Consider the following 18,656-nt stretch of genomic DNA (forward strand, 5'->3'; position numbering starts at 1 on the left):
AAAGAATTGTGATTGCTTTCCAGTTTTTAAAATCACATAATACAAACATCAGTTCCTAATGTAATAGTAGATAAATGCATGTTTTAACACCAAAGCATTAAATAAAAAGGCTAGAAAGAGAATCAGCTGAAAAGTATGACTACTAGTCAGAGGAAATGTTAAAAATTAGCACTGTTTTTTTTTAAAAAAAAGTGTGTTGGGTTTTTTTTACATAGAGAATAATAAAGCACATCATGCTCATGGATCCTTTTTAGACACTTGTAAATTGTATTTAGACTGGAATCAGATTGCAACCAATGTTATTTTGAGGATTACTTAAACTCCAGCCTACCTCAATAAAAAGCTGACTTCTCAAAGGTACCCAACTACTAAACCTGCTCACTGCCAAGTCACTCATACCAGCAGGTTTGTCTGAAATGAAACTGAAATTACCAGAATATAGCTACCACATAAAATACATTTTCCTATTCTGTATTTTGCATATGCTGTAACTAGATTTTGCCATTTAGTTGACTGATGCCCTCAATAAAATTTGTTTACAACACAGACTAATCTGTAACAGGGTTTACAGCTACAGGAGTGGAAACGAAGGACTTCATCAGTATTAAAGGACTCTGGAAAAGAGATGGTGTACCTTTCATATGTTTCTTTCTTCATTCTTTGACACCTTCTCCCAAGAGTTTTAATACGGAAAAGTTGTCCTTAAAAGTAAAAAGTAAATTGTCTCTTCAAGAACTAATTTGCTACACAGAGAATTAAAATTTCAAGTTTTGCCCAAATATCCTCAAATAAAGATTTGAAAAAATCTTTTTAATAAAATAGATATAATTTATAAGCAATAGCAATCATGTTTATACATAGTAGTACAGGGACAGAAAATGCAATGGTTAAAGATGGAACACATTGGCAAAAAGACACAATGTACCTTTTTTAGCAATCTGCCTTAACAGGTATTCTATTCTAGCGTAATAAATATACTATCCGTGTCCCTTATGTGTATTCAGCATGTGTAAAAGTCATGCAGCTCAACACATTGACACTTCAGTGGGAGGTCAAATTATTGTTTTGGCACTTCTGTCATGCCTGTCATTTCAATTCCACTTTATCAAATTACAGATTGCTAGACAGAGTTGGATTAAGGGGAAAGACAGACACACACACACAGAGGAGCAATTGTCATCACTTCAGTTGTGAAATTCCATAATTGCATGTCAGCAACAGAAAGAACAAGAGAGCAGTAACAGGACTGACATTATGATCATTCAAATACTATGAAACTTTTCAACAAGACTTTGCACAGTGTCAAGCTACATGTCAGGAAATTAACTTGATTTCTGAGTATTTCCTCAGATTTGCCAAATATTTATTAGGCTGACTAATGCTGTGTGTTAAGTTCTAGGGCAAATTTCAGCTAGTTATTTTTCCATAAGTAGTGATTTTACTTGACTGGAACAAATTAAGACAAAGAAAAAGAAAAATCATTTGATTAAAAATATCACTAAAAGTCACATGAATAAAAATAAATTATACCTAAACAACTTAGATAATGGGTTTGATTCAACTTTTGGAGTTTTAGGGTACCTGGAGTGCAACAGAACTTGATTTAAAAGCATTGTGGAGGAGTTAGCCATGGATTTCAAGTAACTTTTCTGGTAATAAACGAGCAACAAAAAAACCCAACAACTCAACCCCCCACACCTTAGATAATTTTACCCTTTTGTGGAAGGTGTACTGGGGAAGCTCTGTTTCCCCAGCTCTATACTGGGGAAGACTCAAGAAGCATTGTGTAAATCTGACTTACATGAGCTGAGATGTCAGTGGAAACCTCTGGTGTATTGTGACAGATGGATACTATTCTTGGAACAGCTCGTTATTCTCACTTCTGGGTTACACCCTTGTTTCTGAATCCTCTATATTGCATGAGGTGCTGTCATACAATGGTTCGATACTACTCCTCACTATTTGTACAACAGGTAAAGAGGCAGAAGAAATAGGAATCATATGTTCACTCTAGTAGGCACCAGAAGGTTCATTAATGTTCAAAACTTCCTTAGATTCCTCTGAATCTATATCCAAACATAATTTAGTCACTTCCTTACCAATCTGTTGGAATCTTCCCTCATTAATAATAAAAAAAAAAAAAAAAAAAAAAATATTCTTTTAATGTGAGGAAAGACACATCTCATAACTCTGCAAAACAATGCAGATTGCATGATTCCTTCACAAGGGAATAAAAATGCCACTTACTCATATTCATTGACAGAAAGCTCCTAAACAGCAGAAAAAAGAATTACAATTAAAGGAAACAGTATATAAATATATCCACGCCTTAGATGCCAGTAGTTGAGTCACTCCCTCCATGATGCTTCTTACTAGTTCTTCACTGTTTGATACCTGTATTCATTCCCTCCCACAGTAAACTGAAGAACATTACAGAAATGGGATAAATTTTCTTGTTACCAATGAGACAATTTTTTCACTTAAACTGTCTTGGAAAACATTTTCACATGATCACTGTAACTTTAAAGAAAACCTGCAAGAAGCCATAGAATAGGCAAAGCAAAATATATTTCTAAAGGTGTTTCTATTTCTCCTCATTTTCTCTCAGACTCACTTTGTAGTCTTGCCTCTCTTCCCTTTGCATTTCTCTTTACCCATATGTAACTTGAGCGATATAAATGTAAGTACTCTCCTCATAGATGTTTTTAATTTGTTTGTAAAGTACTTTGAGATCTTCTGACAGAAGGTATTAAAAAAAATAATTATAAAATATTTTCCACAGCAGGCATAGAAAAGGAAAGGCATTACTGCCTACACCATATCCCACAGAAGGTAATAGGGAGTTATGAAACATTATATCACTACAGGGAAATTTTCTAACTTACTGACCTATCGTGTTATTGGCCTAATGCATAACCATAAAGTCTATTGCTCTCATAAAGCCTCTGCACTCTGAGCTCAAAAGTGGTAAATCTTAAAGTCAAGATGCATCTCAAAAGTGTTCTTTCCATGAGCTACTTTTCTTCTCAAGAACAGGAAACGAAGCAAGAGTGACCTTGAGCCACCAAGCTAATAACACTTAGCTGCTAGTTAACGGTCGGTATTATGTTGCCTGCAAGGAATACTGAAGAGAATGTCATTGCACATTACAGCAAAAGTGAGTCTATTACTAAAAAAAGTAAGCTGATTTAAAACAAAAGTGAAGAAGCCAAAGCTGAAGAACAAAACATGCCTAGCATAGTAAAAACTAGCGGAAACAAAATTATTCAGCACAGAAAGGTTATCCTAAGTAAACGTTCCATTCAGGTAGGTGAGGGGAGGTGGGAGGTGGGGCAAGAAGGGCAAGACAACTTCATATCAGAGTTTCACAGCGTTGCCGTGAATAAATTTGATGATATGACAAAGGCAACTGCAGAGTAAAACAAAGTATTCCCTTTGTATTCTGTTCAGACCTCAAAGGCAGAGCAGAGCAGGGCGAAATCTTATTTCCAGTTTCATTTGGTTTGTATTTTTGAAGATTCCTGTTCTATGCAAGTCCCATATGAATGTATGAAAAAAGATAATTGTTCAGACGAAGTAAAAGATGTGAACTGCAATTAATAAAAGACAAAGATTTATTAGGGGTGTTTTTTTCAGGTAACAGGAACTGATGAAGCTGGTGTAACAGCAATGGAAAAAAAGAAAGGCTTTACATATCAGCAGTCTTTTTTGAGTGGAGACTAAGACTAAAGTTTGGTTATATGAAATGGAAGAGAAGATTGTAAAGGAATCCACATGGTCTCACTCGTGGCAAAAAGGCCAGTACCCTTATCAATTCCCTTCAGCCAAGACCATTTAGTCTGCTCCCAAATCATACTTATATGAAAAAAACATGGGTAGAAGAAACAAACCTACAACAAACGGTCACTACCCTCACAAGAGCAAAACTTCATGCTGGAAAACATCACAGGCTTTGCAAATTATGGCTCAAATTCCAAAACATCATATGGCTAGCTTCAGAAATCAATGTATGTTTATAAAAATCAGACTTTACATGTTTTTAACAGGTTTCTTTCTGTGAAAATTTAAGGGTCACATTTCTACATATGTTTATTTGAAAAACAAAGTCAAGACATTTCTATGAGCACTGGATTCATTAACACCAAACGTTGTGATGTTCAGACTGAAAGTATGAGATCAAAACAAGAAAGGGCTGGCCGTGACACAGAAAAGAATACCAATTAAGTAGTAAATGAGTCGTACATACAGTTATGGGTCCACTGCTGGCAACAGTAAATGCAATTTAGTAACGCAGAATATTACAGACCAATTAGAGCCAACTGTTGATTACTTGTCACCTGTTACTCTCAAATCTTGAGAGGTTCTATCCTTGCAGAAAATTTAAGTAGAATCTTACATAAAAGTGTTGGTTGAAATAACAATGGAATGAGAGACAGATGTTAGTGATAAAGTGGTTAGGATAAATAAATGCTATTTTGTCATTTATAGAATAACATATTTCAAAATAATAATTAGTTATTAAATTTGAGTTTGCCTTCAGGCTATGCTTTAGCCACGGTTACATGAATTTCTAGTTCAGAAGTTAAGAGATTATGAAACTTCAGGAAAAAAAGACTGCAAGAAAAGGCATCTTGCAGTTATATATTTTGTTAAGTGGGAAAATTTTCCATTAATTACTAATGATATAGTTCATTAGCAGTATATTTCATTATGGAAGTGCAAATTATTAGATACTAATGATGCATGTCATAATTGCAGTAGTTTGTCTTGATTTCAACCTAATGAAATAAAAATATTTATTTACAATGTTTCAGATCTATGAATTACATTAAGTTGCTAATTAATGCTTTCAATAAACATGAAATAATGCATTATTATTAAGGGAGAATGATGTCTGGTGTTTTGATGATCACTGCATAGGTCATTGTAATTTATATTCCTGGACTCTAAAGTAAATCTGCCACTTAAGCTCAGTGGAAGTTTCAGTTTTGAGACGAAACACAAGGAAAAGATGAAATGTATCAAGAATTTACTACATTTCTGTTCTTCCAAAGTGCTACAGCAAATTAACAAAACGAAGAAGATAAATTTAGGGGTTTTCTGGACAATTCTTTATGTTAATTCGACCTTCTGCATTTGAAAGCTAGAGCACTAAACAGATTATCATTGTTGTTGGATAAAAAGTTTACTTCTAGCAAGTCATAAACCAAACCACAACCCCAAACCTAGCAAACCTCATGTCTGTTGTTACTACTGCAGTGATTAGTGAGGCAAGGTCACAGAAGAGCCCATAAACCTGAAGACATGTGTCTGAATGCATCAGTAGTTACTGCATGGAAATTCATAGCACTCAGCACTGCAATGTTGATAACCTCCAGCTCTCCAACCTTAATGATACATTAAGAGACTCTCCAGGTTTCACAGTAAGTTTGGAAACCCTGTGACTGTCACCTCACCTTCATGCCACTGCTTGTAAGAGCAAGAAGGGAGCGAGGGAAGTGAGCAAAAGAGGCCGGCAAAGTAATAACACATAGGAGAACATATGAACTTCTTGCGCTTTCAACTTCACTTCCCTTGCTCTGTCCTAGGTCCTGGATTGTCTCAGAAATCTAAGTCATATTCTGCATGGGATGAGGTACCCCTTTCTGGGGTCAGACAGCTGGGTTAGCCTTCATAGCCCCAGGCACTGAAGAAAGATAGCTCCTTAGGAAACCACTCAAACGCAGAGCAATCACTGAGGCCAAGAAAAAGCTTCAGATTTACAGCTGCTGTAATTTATGCTGAAATAGAAATCATCCTATCGTAAAACAATGGGGAAAAAAACCCCAAACCAAACAAATACAGTTTACTGGCAACAGGCTGGAACATCTGCTAGATAAAGAGAAAGCGATAATAATAAAAGGGAAAAAAATAAAAAACAACACATACATTAATTAGGCTGCAGTCCAAAGCTTATCAGGCTCTTGACAACTTTTCCCATTAATCAAGCAATAAGAACAACCTTTTGGTTACTCAGTTTTAGTAGCTGCTACCCACACCAAAAAAGTCAGATCTCAATGTTTAGAAATAAGGTCCTAGACTGCATTTTAGCATATTTTAAAACAACATGTACCTAAATTTAAACAGCTAGCCAGTTTCATTAAAGCTAATGCTCAGAATCTGAAGCGTAAATAGCCTGAGTTTCACAGTAATGAGTACCAGCTGATGTTAAGAGATTTTAAATTACATATCATGTGCTCAACACTTTCAGAAACTCAATTACTACTTCACATGGGGATACACTACACAGATTTAGTAATGCAGAACTGGATGCTAGCTCCAAATTTTAAAATGTCAGTAGAAATCTATATAAAAAAAATAAACCACAAAACCGGCTCACTCTTTAGTGAGAAAATACTCAAAAACTCGATTAATATTTACTCCTAAAATTAATAAATTTAATAATGTAATAAATTAACAAAAAATAATTTTTTCAATTTAATATACTTCTACATGAAGCATTTGTTTCCTGGTTACTTTTGAGCTTCAACATATTAACCAGGTTCATTTTGATTCAGCTCACTACATGTCTGCAAAATGCTTGAGAAAATAATAGAAGGAATTACACAAGAAACAACAAGGCATAATTTGACACTTGCTGAAACTTAATGCAGCCTAGAAGGGGAAGCAGAAAGCAGGAGATTTTGGAAATTCTACAAAAATCCTAAAATAGACTTTATTAACATAAGGAAATAGGATTTATGGAAGGCATAAAGTCAGTAACAGAGAAAAGCAGAAAAGCCAGAATACTGCCATTTGTTAAAATGTTTTTAAAATCAACAGCAACAGAACCCCTAAAACTCCCATAGAACTGAAAACTCATTAGGAGTGTAATTAGTAAGGACAATTCTTTAAATTTAATGCATAGGAAAATGGTTATGTTTCACCTCTCAAAACAATAGAGCAAAGTTACTGTTCCTATTGACAAAAATAGTTCTCACTAACGTAAAGCATTGTTAAACACATCATTACAGTATTTTTGAGCCTTGTGATAAAGCCAACACACTTTTTAAATTCAAAAAAAGTTCCACTATATTTCCTTACTGTCCTTGTAGTTGTCCTACAATAAGCCAGTTCTATTACACTGATACACAGAGAAAAACATGCACTGTTGACTTCATTCGAATGCAAGAAACTCAACCTGCCTTAGTATAGAGGAATTCCAACAACTGGAGTAGTAACAGCTGCTTGGTATCTAAAATACAGCATACTTTCTCTTCTAGTTACATTCACAGATTAGTATCTTAATTAAATTCTTATTATGTTTCTGTATAGCTCAAAATAATCCACTCACTTCATTCCTGAAAACACTGAAAATCATTGAAATTCCAAAGAACCTGTATCACATACCTCAACAAAGCAAATGAAATGCACTTTCCTGAGGTAACTTCATCAGCATTTAGTATCAGACTTGTACGACATTATTTCATAAATTTTGAGCTATCATGACCAATTAAAGTGCTTTTGGTATAATGCTGTTTAACAAAACCTCATTTTTTATAGCAAAAAGAACTCAACTGCTATTTTGCAAAAAAGGAGGAGCTTATGAATGATCATAGGAAGATGCAGTAGTCAAAAGTGGTTAAAAGACAAAGTACCAAACAAATCAGCTAAAAAGCTATTGGAAAGTTGAATAATAAAACATTGGTGTCACACATTTTAGCACAGACACACTAATGCTAAATTAAGCATAAATACCTACTGTTTCAAAACATAAATTGAGTATATGATAGTGTTAGGAGGCAGCTTTCTACATTGCTCATTTTAGAGTGGAAATTGATAGTACTTCAATGTAAGAATTCCCTCCAAAAATGTAACTTTACTCAAGTATATTCAAACATACACGCCATAATGTAGTTAAAAAAAAAAAAAAGCTAACAAGGTGAAGAACATATACTTTATACTTGTTCACAGAAAATAAAACTGGAAAGAAGATAATTTTTTTTTAAACATCAACTATTTATAAGTACAAAAAAAAAATCAGTATCAGAGATACTGCTTATAAAGCAAGAAAAATCAGTTCTTATCTTGCTACTTTACAAATACTTAACACTGCAAGCCAACGTTACCATGAAAGACATGACTCAATATATTTGTTATTAATTGAAATTAAGAACAGGAAGTGCAATTGCCTTTTAAACTGTTCATAGTTTAATGAAATGAGCATTTCCTTCTGAACAAGCAGCTCTTCACATTTCTAGCAGAAGTATACTCAATAGTTAGACTATTTTGTCCACTCTGAAGTTAAAATAAGTTAGAAAATTTTGTTAGAAAAGTGTAATAGAAAAACATTTATAAAGCCCAAAAGCCTGCACTTACGGAGTTGCCTGACAAATTACATTAAAACAATGCACTTACGTTTCTGTCCTCAGTTTCTAGACAGGAACTGCACTCTGCTTTAGTATCCTGAAAAGACAAACGGAGAAGACTTTGTCACCCAAGCATATTGATCAGGGTTGTGGGAATAACTCTGGATGAAGAAAGGGCTTCTAAGTCTGAAAAGTGGGGGTTTCAATCTATTACACTTCACTGAAATGTTGGTTCTGTAAAATATATTTAAATGTACAATGTTTAGTATTATGGCTTTGAGTAAGGTTTATTAAGCTTTATGACAAGCATAAAATTAAAGACAAGACTGAAACATCACAAAACCAAAACCTATTTCAATATAGCATAGCCAGTTTGTAAGACAAAAATATGATCTCTGCTTTACAGTTCATGTTTGCTTTTTCTACTTGCATCTTGAAGAACCGATAACTGCTTGTTCACTCTTTTTTTCCTTTTTACTTTAAATTAGTGATGGTAGATTTAAAAATACAAAGGTTCACTTAAAAGGAAACAACTGCTCTAACTTATGCCTGTTGTCAAGAGTGCTAAGCAGGACTTGGTATGTTGAAGATATTTTCATCTGAATCTTAATGCAACATGCAAGAGTAATCAATCATTTATTTACTACAAACACATACATGTATGTGTGTGTATATATACACACATGTATACACACACACGTTTATTTTGGACTTCTGTTTTCTTCAGGAGTCAAACCAACTTAAACCTAATAACACTTTAATTCTTAAGGTATTTTGGCTGTCATTGAACCTTTGTATTTTTGCCAGCAGACCTTAAGGCATGATGAGAAAATCATTATCATAAAATCTATAATCTGAAAAACATTTATTTCTTCATATTATCCCTCTTTACAACAAGTAGCTATTGGAAACTGAGTAAGCCAAATATAGCTCAAGTCATTAAGCCATAGACAAGTGACCTATTATGACTGCCTTTGTTCTCAACTTCACTGTTCTAGTGAGGGTATTCTTGCAAACCAATTTTGCTTACATACTGAACTTTAGATATTTGTATTGGAAAAAAATGACATACAGATAAGGAACACTTTTTTGTGAAAAGTAAGTCCTTTCTCAACCTCTCACTGAAGCCAGAACTACTCTCACCAGTGTTTAGATTATTGTCTAGAGTTGCTTGCTACAGAAATCTCAAACTACAAATTTAAGGCTGATAGGTAACAGCAGCTCCTAGTAAAGAAGTCTTAATAAATAAATTACGTTTCTTCAACACCATGCCTATTCATCTTAAATGAAGGACTGGAATTATTTCAGTGCCAAAGACTTCTTACCTAAGCCATATACCCATAAAAGATTTTTTTTAAAAAATAAACCATTCAATTTAGTAAGATGAATGGAGGCTACCTGAAAAAAAAAAAAAAAACCAAACCAAAAAAAAACCCCCCCACAACTTTCATTCACAGCAAGATATAGTAGAAATGTGTTTGTTAGGCATTTTAAGCTCTCTCTTAAGCAGCATATTTCCAACAAGAATCTTTGTTATTCTAGTTAGATTCATATATGAATTAGTTCCTCAAATACTCTTTCTATTCAAAGTACTTTTCATGGGGAACCAGACTGTACTTTGTGGTGTGTAACACTCAAAACTTGTCTTCCAAGTGTGACTTACTGGCAGCGAGCCAGTCTCTCGCCATGTCTCTCCTCCCATTTGGTGGATAAGGAAATAGTATCTCTGCCTGCACACTGACTTCCTGAGCCTTTTTGTATATTTACCTTAAGGGTTTTGGTTTTAAAAAGCTTTCTGCCTCAGAGGAATGAATTCAAACTTCATTAGCACCAGTGCTCCTCACCTGCTAGCTATGCTCTAAGTGACCTTTTGGAAAAAATAGAATGTTCTTTACCATACTTATTAGTTAATAAAAAATGAATCATATCTTTTCACATTACCAAGGACAAGCATGGCTCTATCTCACATACTGACCTAAATTAACCGAATGCAGAATAAAGTAGCTCCTATCAGGTTCTAGTCATAGCTATTACAAGCTTTCAGTATGATGAATATACCTTGTTCAAGCCCCAACAGCACTCCGATCCCTTCTGCTGTCTATAGAAGATTTTAGTTTGCTGTTTTGCCACTGTCATTTCCCATTAAAAGCAATGTATAAGAAACTTAAGTTCATAAGTATTCATTACTTAATGTGAATTAAAAATGCAGTGTTACCTGGATAAAACAAAAGCTATCTCCCTCCTAGTACAGTTCATCTTACATGCTTGTCTACAACCAGTAGGGCAAAAGGTACAAACCAAGCATGCAGCCAAGCTGAAAACAGTTGAGGCCAACCCAGCAAAGATTCTTAATGCTGCAATCAGGAATTAAAGAGATAATGCACCTGGAAGTTACCTGATAGCAGCCATAAGGAAAAGATACAGGCTGAAAAGCAAATGATGTAATTTCTACCCTGTATTTTATCCCTAAACATTAGATAATTATTTCATCTCATACTGTTTGGTTCTCTATCTAAAGATAGGGAAAGTGAATCTTGCAAATTAAACATTGCACCATTAGCAATGAAAACTATATATGTATGGTTTCAATATTACTGGATATTGACACCAGCAAGAGAAAGTGGTATTGGGTTATTTTTTAAATTTCAGAGAGACCTGAAATCAGACTTCTGTACAAGGACAAGAACAAATAAATTCAGGGACCACTGTTATATTATTGTTTCTGGTATTCCAAATATTAAGTTCAAATTATTGCCTAAATTTTATATATATATATAAAATTTGCTTTTGGTACATTGTCAGATAAAAACCTGGATTGTAACAACCATTTAACATGTAATACCATACAAAGCCTGACTTCCAGAACAAGATTTTTCTTTAGCAATGGGTCAAATCCTCACAAATGCATGTACTCCATAATAAAGCATAACTAAGGCCACTGACAGGTTACCTAGAGAAGGACTAAAGTAGAATTCAAGAATCCTCAGTCCAAAGGGGTTAAAGCAGTTGGAAGGAGGTAAAAATATAAACGCTAAAAATTTGTGCTGTAAGTAAAGAGGAAATAATAGGAGACAATCACTGAGTCTCTTCTAAAAGCAGTAATTTGTAAATTTATTAGCTGCATAAAAAAATCGTATTTTGCAAAAGGTTCACATTTAAAAACAATAGTAAGAGTTCATCACTTCTGCAGAAATCATTACAGGAATTGCTTGTTGTTCATCTGGTGCCCCTAGAAAGTCTATCATGCGGTCTTTTTGGCAGAAAAGCAGTCAACTACTTCGTTACCAATTGAACTCAGACAGATTTCATCTTTGAGTGACAAGAGTATTTCATGTCAGGGACCCGCATGCCTATCTTAAACTTTAATTGACCAAGAAAAGCAAACCATTTTTTCTGAAACAATTAGTGTTATAAATCTTTAAACCAGTGAAGTTACTGGCTTAATCAAATACATATTTAAATTCAAAATCTGAGTATACATCATCTACATCCTAGATATACCTCTTTTAAAGAAAAAATGTACACAGAAACTAAGCTTTAACAAATTCATCAAAATGATTCATCTTTCAATCTCAGAGCAAGAAGGGAAGAAATCAGAATGTTCCTCTCTGGGAGACATCTGTGCTACTTTTTGTAAATGCAAAATGACAAAGTACTGTCATTTTAGTATGTGTATTGCACATTTCCCAACTGTATGAATTGAGATTAAGAAATTACATTGTTGTAAAGCAACTATAAAATCCTATAGGTTTGAACAATACATCAGGCAGCTTCTTTAATGTTGTTACATGACAAAAAAAGAAGTTAAAAACTCGCAAAATCTGTTCCTCCTGAAGAAATATTATTTTAGACAAATTATATCATGATAGACTGCTTCATAGGATGTTTCATGGGACTGATGAGAAGAATGAATTATAGACATAACCTGCCACTACGGTAGAAAACCCTCTCATTCATTTCAGTTTAAAACCAACATAGTTTCTTTTTTTTCCTCTAGCTGTCACTGCATCACGGCCAATAACATTATATTATTATAAACATATTAAGAACTCTACTTTTATGTGGCAGCACAAACCAAAATTGCCTTTTTTGTCTGCTACGCTGGGTAGCAGCAACAAGGACACAAAGCAATGTTTTATGCAGGACATCAGAAGCAACATAGGACAAACACAAATTTTAAGAGTTGAACAAAGCGCCATAAGGGACAGTGCCACATGTATTAAAGACTAGAACTACATTAACTGAGATGGTGAAACTATGCTCACCTCTTGTGTTTGCAGGCTTACAGTTCTAAAAGGTAGCTTTCAAACACTCCTGCTGAAATTTAGTCACCTTAGAAATTACAACACAGTGACTATGCAACTGGTACAAACTTATGGTTGTATTGAGTACTATGGCTTGCCAATTAGAAAAGTGAGACCAAGAGGTACAATTTTTCCAGTGCAAGTTTGCAGACAACTAATGATTTAGATAACTCGACATAAAGTTCTACTACCAGCAAATAGTATAGAACACATCAGATACGACACCGGTTTTGCTCCTGAGAAGGCTCCCCTTCCTCATCCCAATTTGTTCTGTTTAATCATTCATATCTTTCATGTATTTTGAAGTTTATTCTGCTAGGCCCTTAGGAAACATCTATCACCTTCATCCAATATTAGCATTATACATATGTTACTGAATAGAAGTAAAAGAAAATATCTAGAAAGTAAAAGCAATCTTTGGTCATAGCATGATGTTGCATGACATTTTGGGTTTAGGATTTAGTAGAAACCTTCACACACTTTGTTTTACACAGCTTCTGTAATTCTACATTTAACTTGACTTCTCTGTAATTCTACATTTAACTTGACTTCTTATATTGCAAATAGAGATAATTAAATCAATATCCTCAAGTAGCCAGCCATTAGTCATGGTAACATAGCTAACACTTGTACATGGCCATGTACTTTTTCATACATTTTTCAGTCTGTTATCTCCCTGCTACCCAAAACCTGTTTCCTCTACTTCCCTATCATTGTAACACAGAATACCAGAAAGAAACCAACCTCCCAAAACCCCTCAAGAAGAAAACAAAGTCTGTACGCTAAGAAAATTTAGAAAAGTTATTTGAATTTCCAACATCTTTTATTTTTCATTTGAGAGTAATGAATTATAAAAGGCAAACAGAATTCATAAGTACACACACTACTCCTATGGCCTGCATCAGAAGGAGGGAAGATGAGACTCAAACGTTACTGAAGTATTTCAACTGTTTTTTTCTGTAATATCAAGAACGGTCAGTAGGTGGAAGCAAATAACCTTCTAAAATCTTTTTCAAGCTCCCTATGAAAGATAAATCCATTGCACTGACCAGGCTGGTCAGGTGTTTTACAGGTATCCTTGGCATCCATCAAGTGCTAACATAAATTACGTCTTTTCTTCACAACATTGGTTTCTGATTTCATAAAAATCCTTTAGATTTAGAAATAAAACTTTGGTTGTTTTGTGGGGGTTTTTAAGGTTATAAAATTTTTAAAAGTGAAATGGATTCCTTCTAATGACTAAAGCTTATATAAAGGTAATCTGATATTATACAAAATAAGAATGCATACATAAAATGTAAAAGTACACACTCAAATTCTAGATTATTGATTTTTCTCGATATTTTTATTACGTGCTTAAATATATCAAAGCCGTGAATTATTGAGGAAAATACTTAATCTTTTTCACCATCCATTAGCCATTATATTTCATTATTGCTGCTAACAAACAGGCTGCCAGAAGAAGAATTCATTTGAATTTTATATTAGTTCTATTTTATCCATCCCAGAGAACAAATTAGGCATGCAGTAATACTTACTGAAGAAGAAAATAAATGAAAAATGAAACCTTAGAATGTGACATTCAAGTCTTTACTAAGTTTGTCCCTAGCAACTGAAGGACCCATGCAGAAGCATCATCAAATCAACTTAAGCAGCCAATTCTAGGACTTTAATGGCCTCACGAGCTGCAATGTCAAAGATTTAAGAAAGGAGCTTTGTTTATGAAAGCAATAGCTTCATCTGTATTTACTAACGTTTCTGGACCAACTGAGGCTTGTGTCTACAAGCTACAGGTAGAAACCAGGGGAAGACTGGGTCAGCTGCGTCTTCTTCTCTTGCCTCAGGGCAGCCTTGGGGCTGTTTGTCTAGCCTTGGAAAGGAAAGCCATCTGATCAGGGATTTAAAATCAAGCTTCTCAAGACTTTGGGGAGCTTACTTCTCTTGTTTCTAGCTAAAAGTAGACAGACTTTAAGAGGAAGGTTTACAAGACTCTTGGAAACCGAACTGACAAATTTCACAATAAATAATTACTGCTTGTAAAAATACTGCTGTATTTTTAACGCAGATTTGAAGGGACTCTTGTGTATGCCCTCCTACGCTCCCACCCACCATCCGGCTGTGTAAGTGGATACCCAATCTCTTCTTTCTTCTGATTTTCATGTTTTGCTTATGTGCATTTTCAATTTTCAAGGCTATCGGAGCTGAAAACCGTTTTTTCTCAAAAAAGCTTGATTTATTTCATTAATAAAGACTTGTTTGAGGGAACAGGTACTGCTTACAGATAAAGCTTTATGGGCTGAAGTATATGCACCTTCCCTGCTTCTTTTCCTCTTTATTCTCTCACTTTTTATGAGAGTTACTTGTGCTTTTCTTAAATACATTCTAAATACTTGGAGATGCAAAGACGTATCTCTCCACAGCACAGAGAGCATGCCTTTGTGTGCCTATCAACTGACCTAATTTCTCTAAACATGTTTTCATTAGTCCAATGATGCAAAATAACCCAAGTATAAATCTTCAATATCTTTAGATCATCACAACTGCACGAAACAACATAACAAATACGTAGCATTTTCAGAAAAGACGCATATAATTTTAAGACATGAATCTATTGTGTAGATGTATCTAGCTATATCAATAGAAATTTGCTGTGGAAACCTGGAGAAGTATTCAGGTTAAGACTTAATTTAGGGGGTAATAAATATTTAATTTTCAAAGATGGCAATATAGATTTCCATTAACATTTAACAGCTTGAACAGCACAAAAAAACATTTAAGTTTCCTGTATATAGCATTTAGACCCTACAGATCAAATCTGAAACTCCTTTTCTAGATGGCCTTCTAACTTCAAGGCTGAAAGTTGCCATGCTCAATTCAAAAAGCAACACAGTTACATCTCAAACCATCTTTCAGATTCAAAGTGAGAAAATATATGCCATTTCCATTTTCTACTTTGTGTGCAATTTTATAAAATTCCTTTGAAAATCTAACTATACTTCATTTTTAACTAATTAGGAAAAAAGGTGTCACTTCTGGAGCAAAGTCTGGTTAACCACCATCACAAGAATTTTCAAAACTGGTTTCAAAAATTTTAAACCATTAAAACTAAATTTTTCACCTGCAATCATTATTTATCTAATAATATCCCCTTAGTTGTCAAGTAGATCAACAGTCACATAAATATTAGTATATTTCAAGCCACTGAAATCTAGGTGATCAATACATATTCCTGACATATCTAAAATAAAAGTTGTCAAAAAAGCTGCCAGTGTGGTTTCAACACAGACTACACACTAGATAAATTAGGTAAGATGCCACTTTTATAGAAAGCAACTTATTTTGACAGTTTATGTTTTCAAATTAACAACATCATAAGAGGACAACTGCATATCTGGAAAAATGTTTTTGTTTTGGCTTGATTCCCTAAAGTAAGCAAGCATAGAAAAGTACTTTTACTTCAATTACCTCGACACCTTTAGAATATACATTTATTATGTTCAGACATGTTTGACAGGGAAATAGGAGCCACAAGAATTATTATGTTCCGGTACTTTTCATAAATCAGTGGCTAAGTAAAAAGAAAAGACCTAACATTACTTGCAAAACCAGCTACTACAGCTGTTAAAAGATCTCAAAGGGAGCTGAGGATGCTGAGATGGGGAGGTCTCATTATGTGAAGTCAAGATACTGAAGTGGCTGCTGGGAAGAAGGTCCATGGGTTTTGAGTGGGGACTGTGAGGACAGGGGGTACAAATCTGTAATAAAGCATTTTGATTAAGTCCACTGTACTCAAAAATTACTTTCTTCAAGTCTGAAGAGGATTTTTGTTTAAGTTTTCAACAAAGATCAGACATTTTGAGGCTACGTACTGATGAAAAGTAAACAAATTTTAAATGAGATTGCAAATTTTCAAGGTTACAGAGTGACAGAAGTTTCTTAATGAAAAATGTGTGTGATGACTGCAGTACTAAGAAGGTAGGTGCCCATGAAAATTACGGCTCTGTGAAAATGTTTTTTTTTTTTTGGAGGTTATACTAAACTTCTGATTGTCACAAAATGTTGAGTTTTATGCTTTTAATATATATTCATTCAATGTCTACTTCCAAGCAGAAAAAACAGTTACATTCATAACAAACTGGTCACTATGCATTTTTGAGCAAAAAAAGCAAAACAGAACTTCATGTTGGAATCAAGGCTTCACTGCATACACAACCCACAAGTATTCTCACTCACAATTCTCTCTCCCATCCCACGGAGGGGGAGTGAGCAAACTGCTGGCTGGTGTTTAGCTGCCTACTGGAGTTAACCTGCAATAATCAGAAATTTATTACTTTTCAGCTTCTACCTATTCACAAGCGTGACAAGCACCCAGGTCACAAATTATTTGGTGCTTCATATATGGAAACGTATTTCAACCTCCTGGCATACCTCCACATCATCAGACTAATAAGAAAGTGCTATGGGGGAAGACTGTATCCAAAGGACTACTCCTATCATGACCAAATTAAAAAAAAAAAGCTCTGATGATGACAGCCACTGCTTTAAAATCCAAGTGAAATAAAGAATTTAACTAGAGCCTCTGGTGGCAAGCCTGTAGAATTTGGAATGGCCATAGTTTTAAGTTGTTTTCTTGTCAATCAATAGACTTTTTTGTTACTGCTGGCAAAAAGAAAGCGACTGAGATGTGATTCCTTCTTCTGTGCCCGGTGTAGGGTATGCAAGACCAGTTTCCTTTCAAATATCTGCCAAGCTATACCGTGATGAAGACATCAGAACCCACTTCTTTTCCAAACATTTTTAGGAACCTCATAGTTCAAAAGGTCCATAAGAGCCCTGAAAGGCTGCAGAGTAACACTTACTCACATTGCATGTACAATGAAGCTAAGACAGCCCTTAAACTGAAGGCTGCTAAGGAAAACCACCAGAGACACACGTCACTGGCATGGATGTGTTACTGCTCTAAAACAACCAGCACCCAATAGACCCAGCATGTGCTCTTCTCCAGAATGAGTGTGCTGGAACTCAAAATGTTTACTTTTAAGTGCATCAGTACTAACATACGTGTAGTTCTGAAGTATACAGATGATGTACTGTTCCTACTACATTTTTTTTTTGCCTGTTTTTGCCCCAGACAGATGCTTCAGCCAGTATTGCCAGTAAAGTGCTATGAACAGGTTCACTGAGAAAAATGCCCCTGGCACCTTTTTGCAGAAGGATGACTGTCTCGGTACTGGCCAACAGACACATCACACAGTAACAAAAGAAAAGAGAAGGGGGAAAAAAAAAAAAAAACCCAAACAAAAAAAACCCCAAAAACCCTACAAGGTGCCTTCATCCCCTGAAAACCACTCTTTTCAATTATGAACATAGATTTTGTGGTTTCATGTACAGATTAATGTGCACTGAGGAATTATTAAAAAAAACCAAAACCACCAAGGAATTAATTAGTTGTAATATAACTTTTAAATGTCTAACCATTTTTTTTTATTGGAGTGCACATAATCTCTCTGCATAGTACCATCCAGTATGTGAAGATATTTCAGTATACGACTGAAATATAATAGCTACTGTATTTATTTTGAAACTGATTTCACAGGGTTTTTTGCCCACAGATGTGTATGAAAGATGAATGCACAAAATGAGCTACGGCATTTAGAAAAGAAAGGTGCCAAAATAATCCTAAAGCAAAAGGTCAGCGTAATAAAAAGTTAATTTACAAATGGATTTGGATCCATCAAAAATTAAGAAAATCAGTTTCTTCCTCTTTTTTTCAAATTCGTAGAGAAATGAAAGGAACAATGTAGCCATTTAAATGCAATTTTTCAAAGGTTATTATCTTTATTAGTCTCATAATCTGCAATTTCTCACTCACTAGACAGGTTAAGTCATGTATTCATCTGAGAAAATCCAGTAGGAATGAAGCATCAAGCATCACACTATGAATTTTAGGAGCTGTGCAGGAATAAAACCTCAAATGAATCTCTACAGCTCTCATTTGCCCTCA

At 34.6% G+C, this 18,656-nt stretch overlaps 1 protein-coding gene across 1 annotated transcript in view; it reads right to left on the reverse strand.

Moving 5' to 3' along the window:
- Positions 1-18,656, reverse strand: part of RBFOX1 (RNA binding fox-1 homolog 1) — a 917,418-nt gene that overhangs the window by 592,333 nt on the left and 306,429 nt on the right. The window contains 1 exon segment of the mRNA XM_055806591.1: positions 8,398-8,445. Coding sequence (XP_055662566.1) covers positions 8,398-8,445 — 48 coding nt within the window.

Source organism: Falco peregrinus, chromosome 5 (assembly GCF_023634155.1).
Source record: "Falco peregrinus isolate bFalPer1 chromosome 5, bFalPer1.pri, whole genome shotgun sequence".
Lineage (NCBI taxonomy): Eukaryota > Metazoa > Chordata > Aves > Falconiformes > Falconidae > Falco > Falco peregrinus.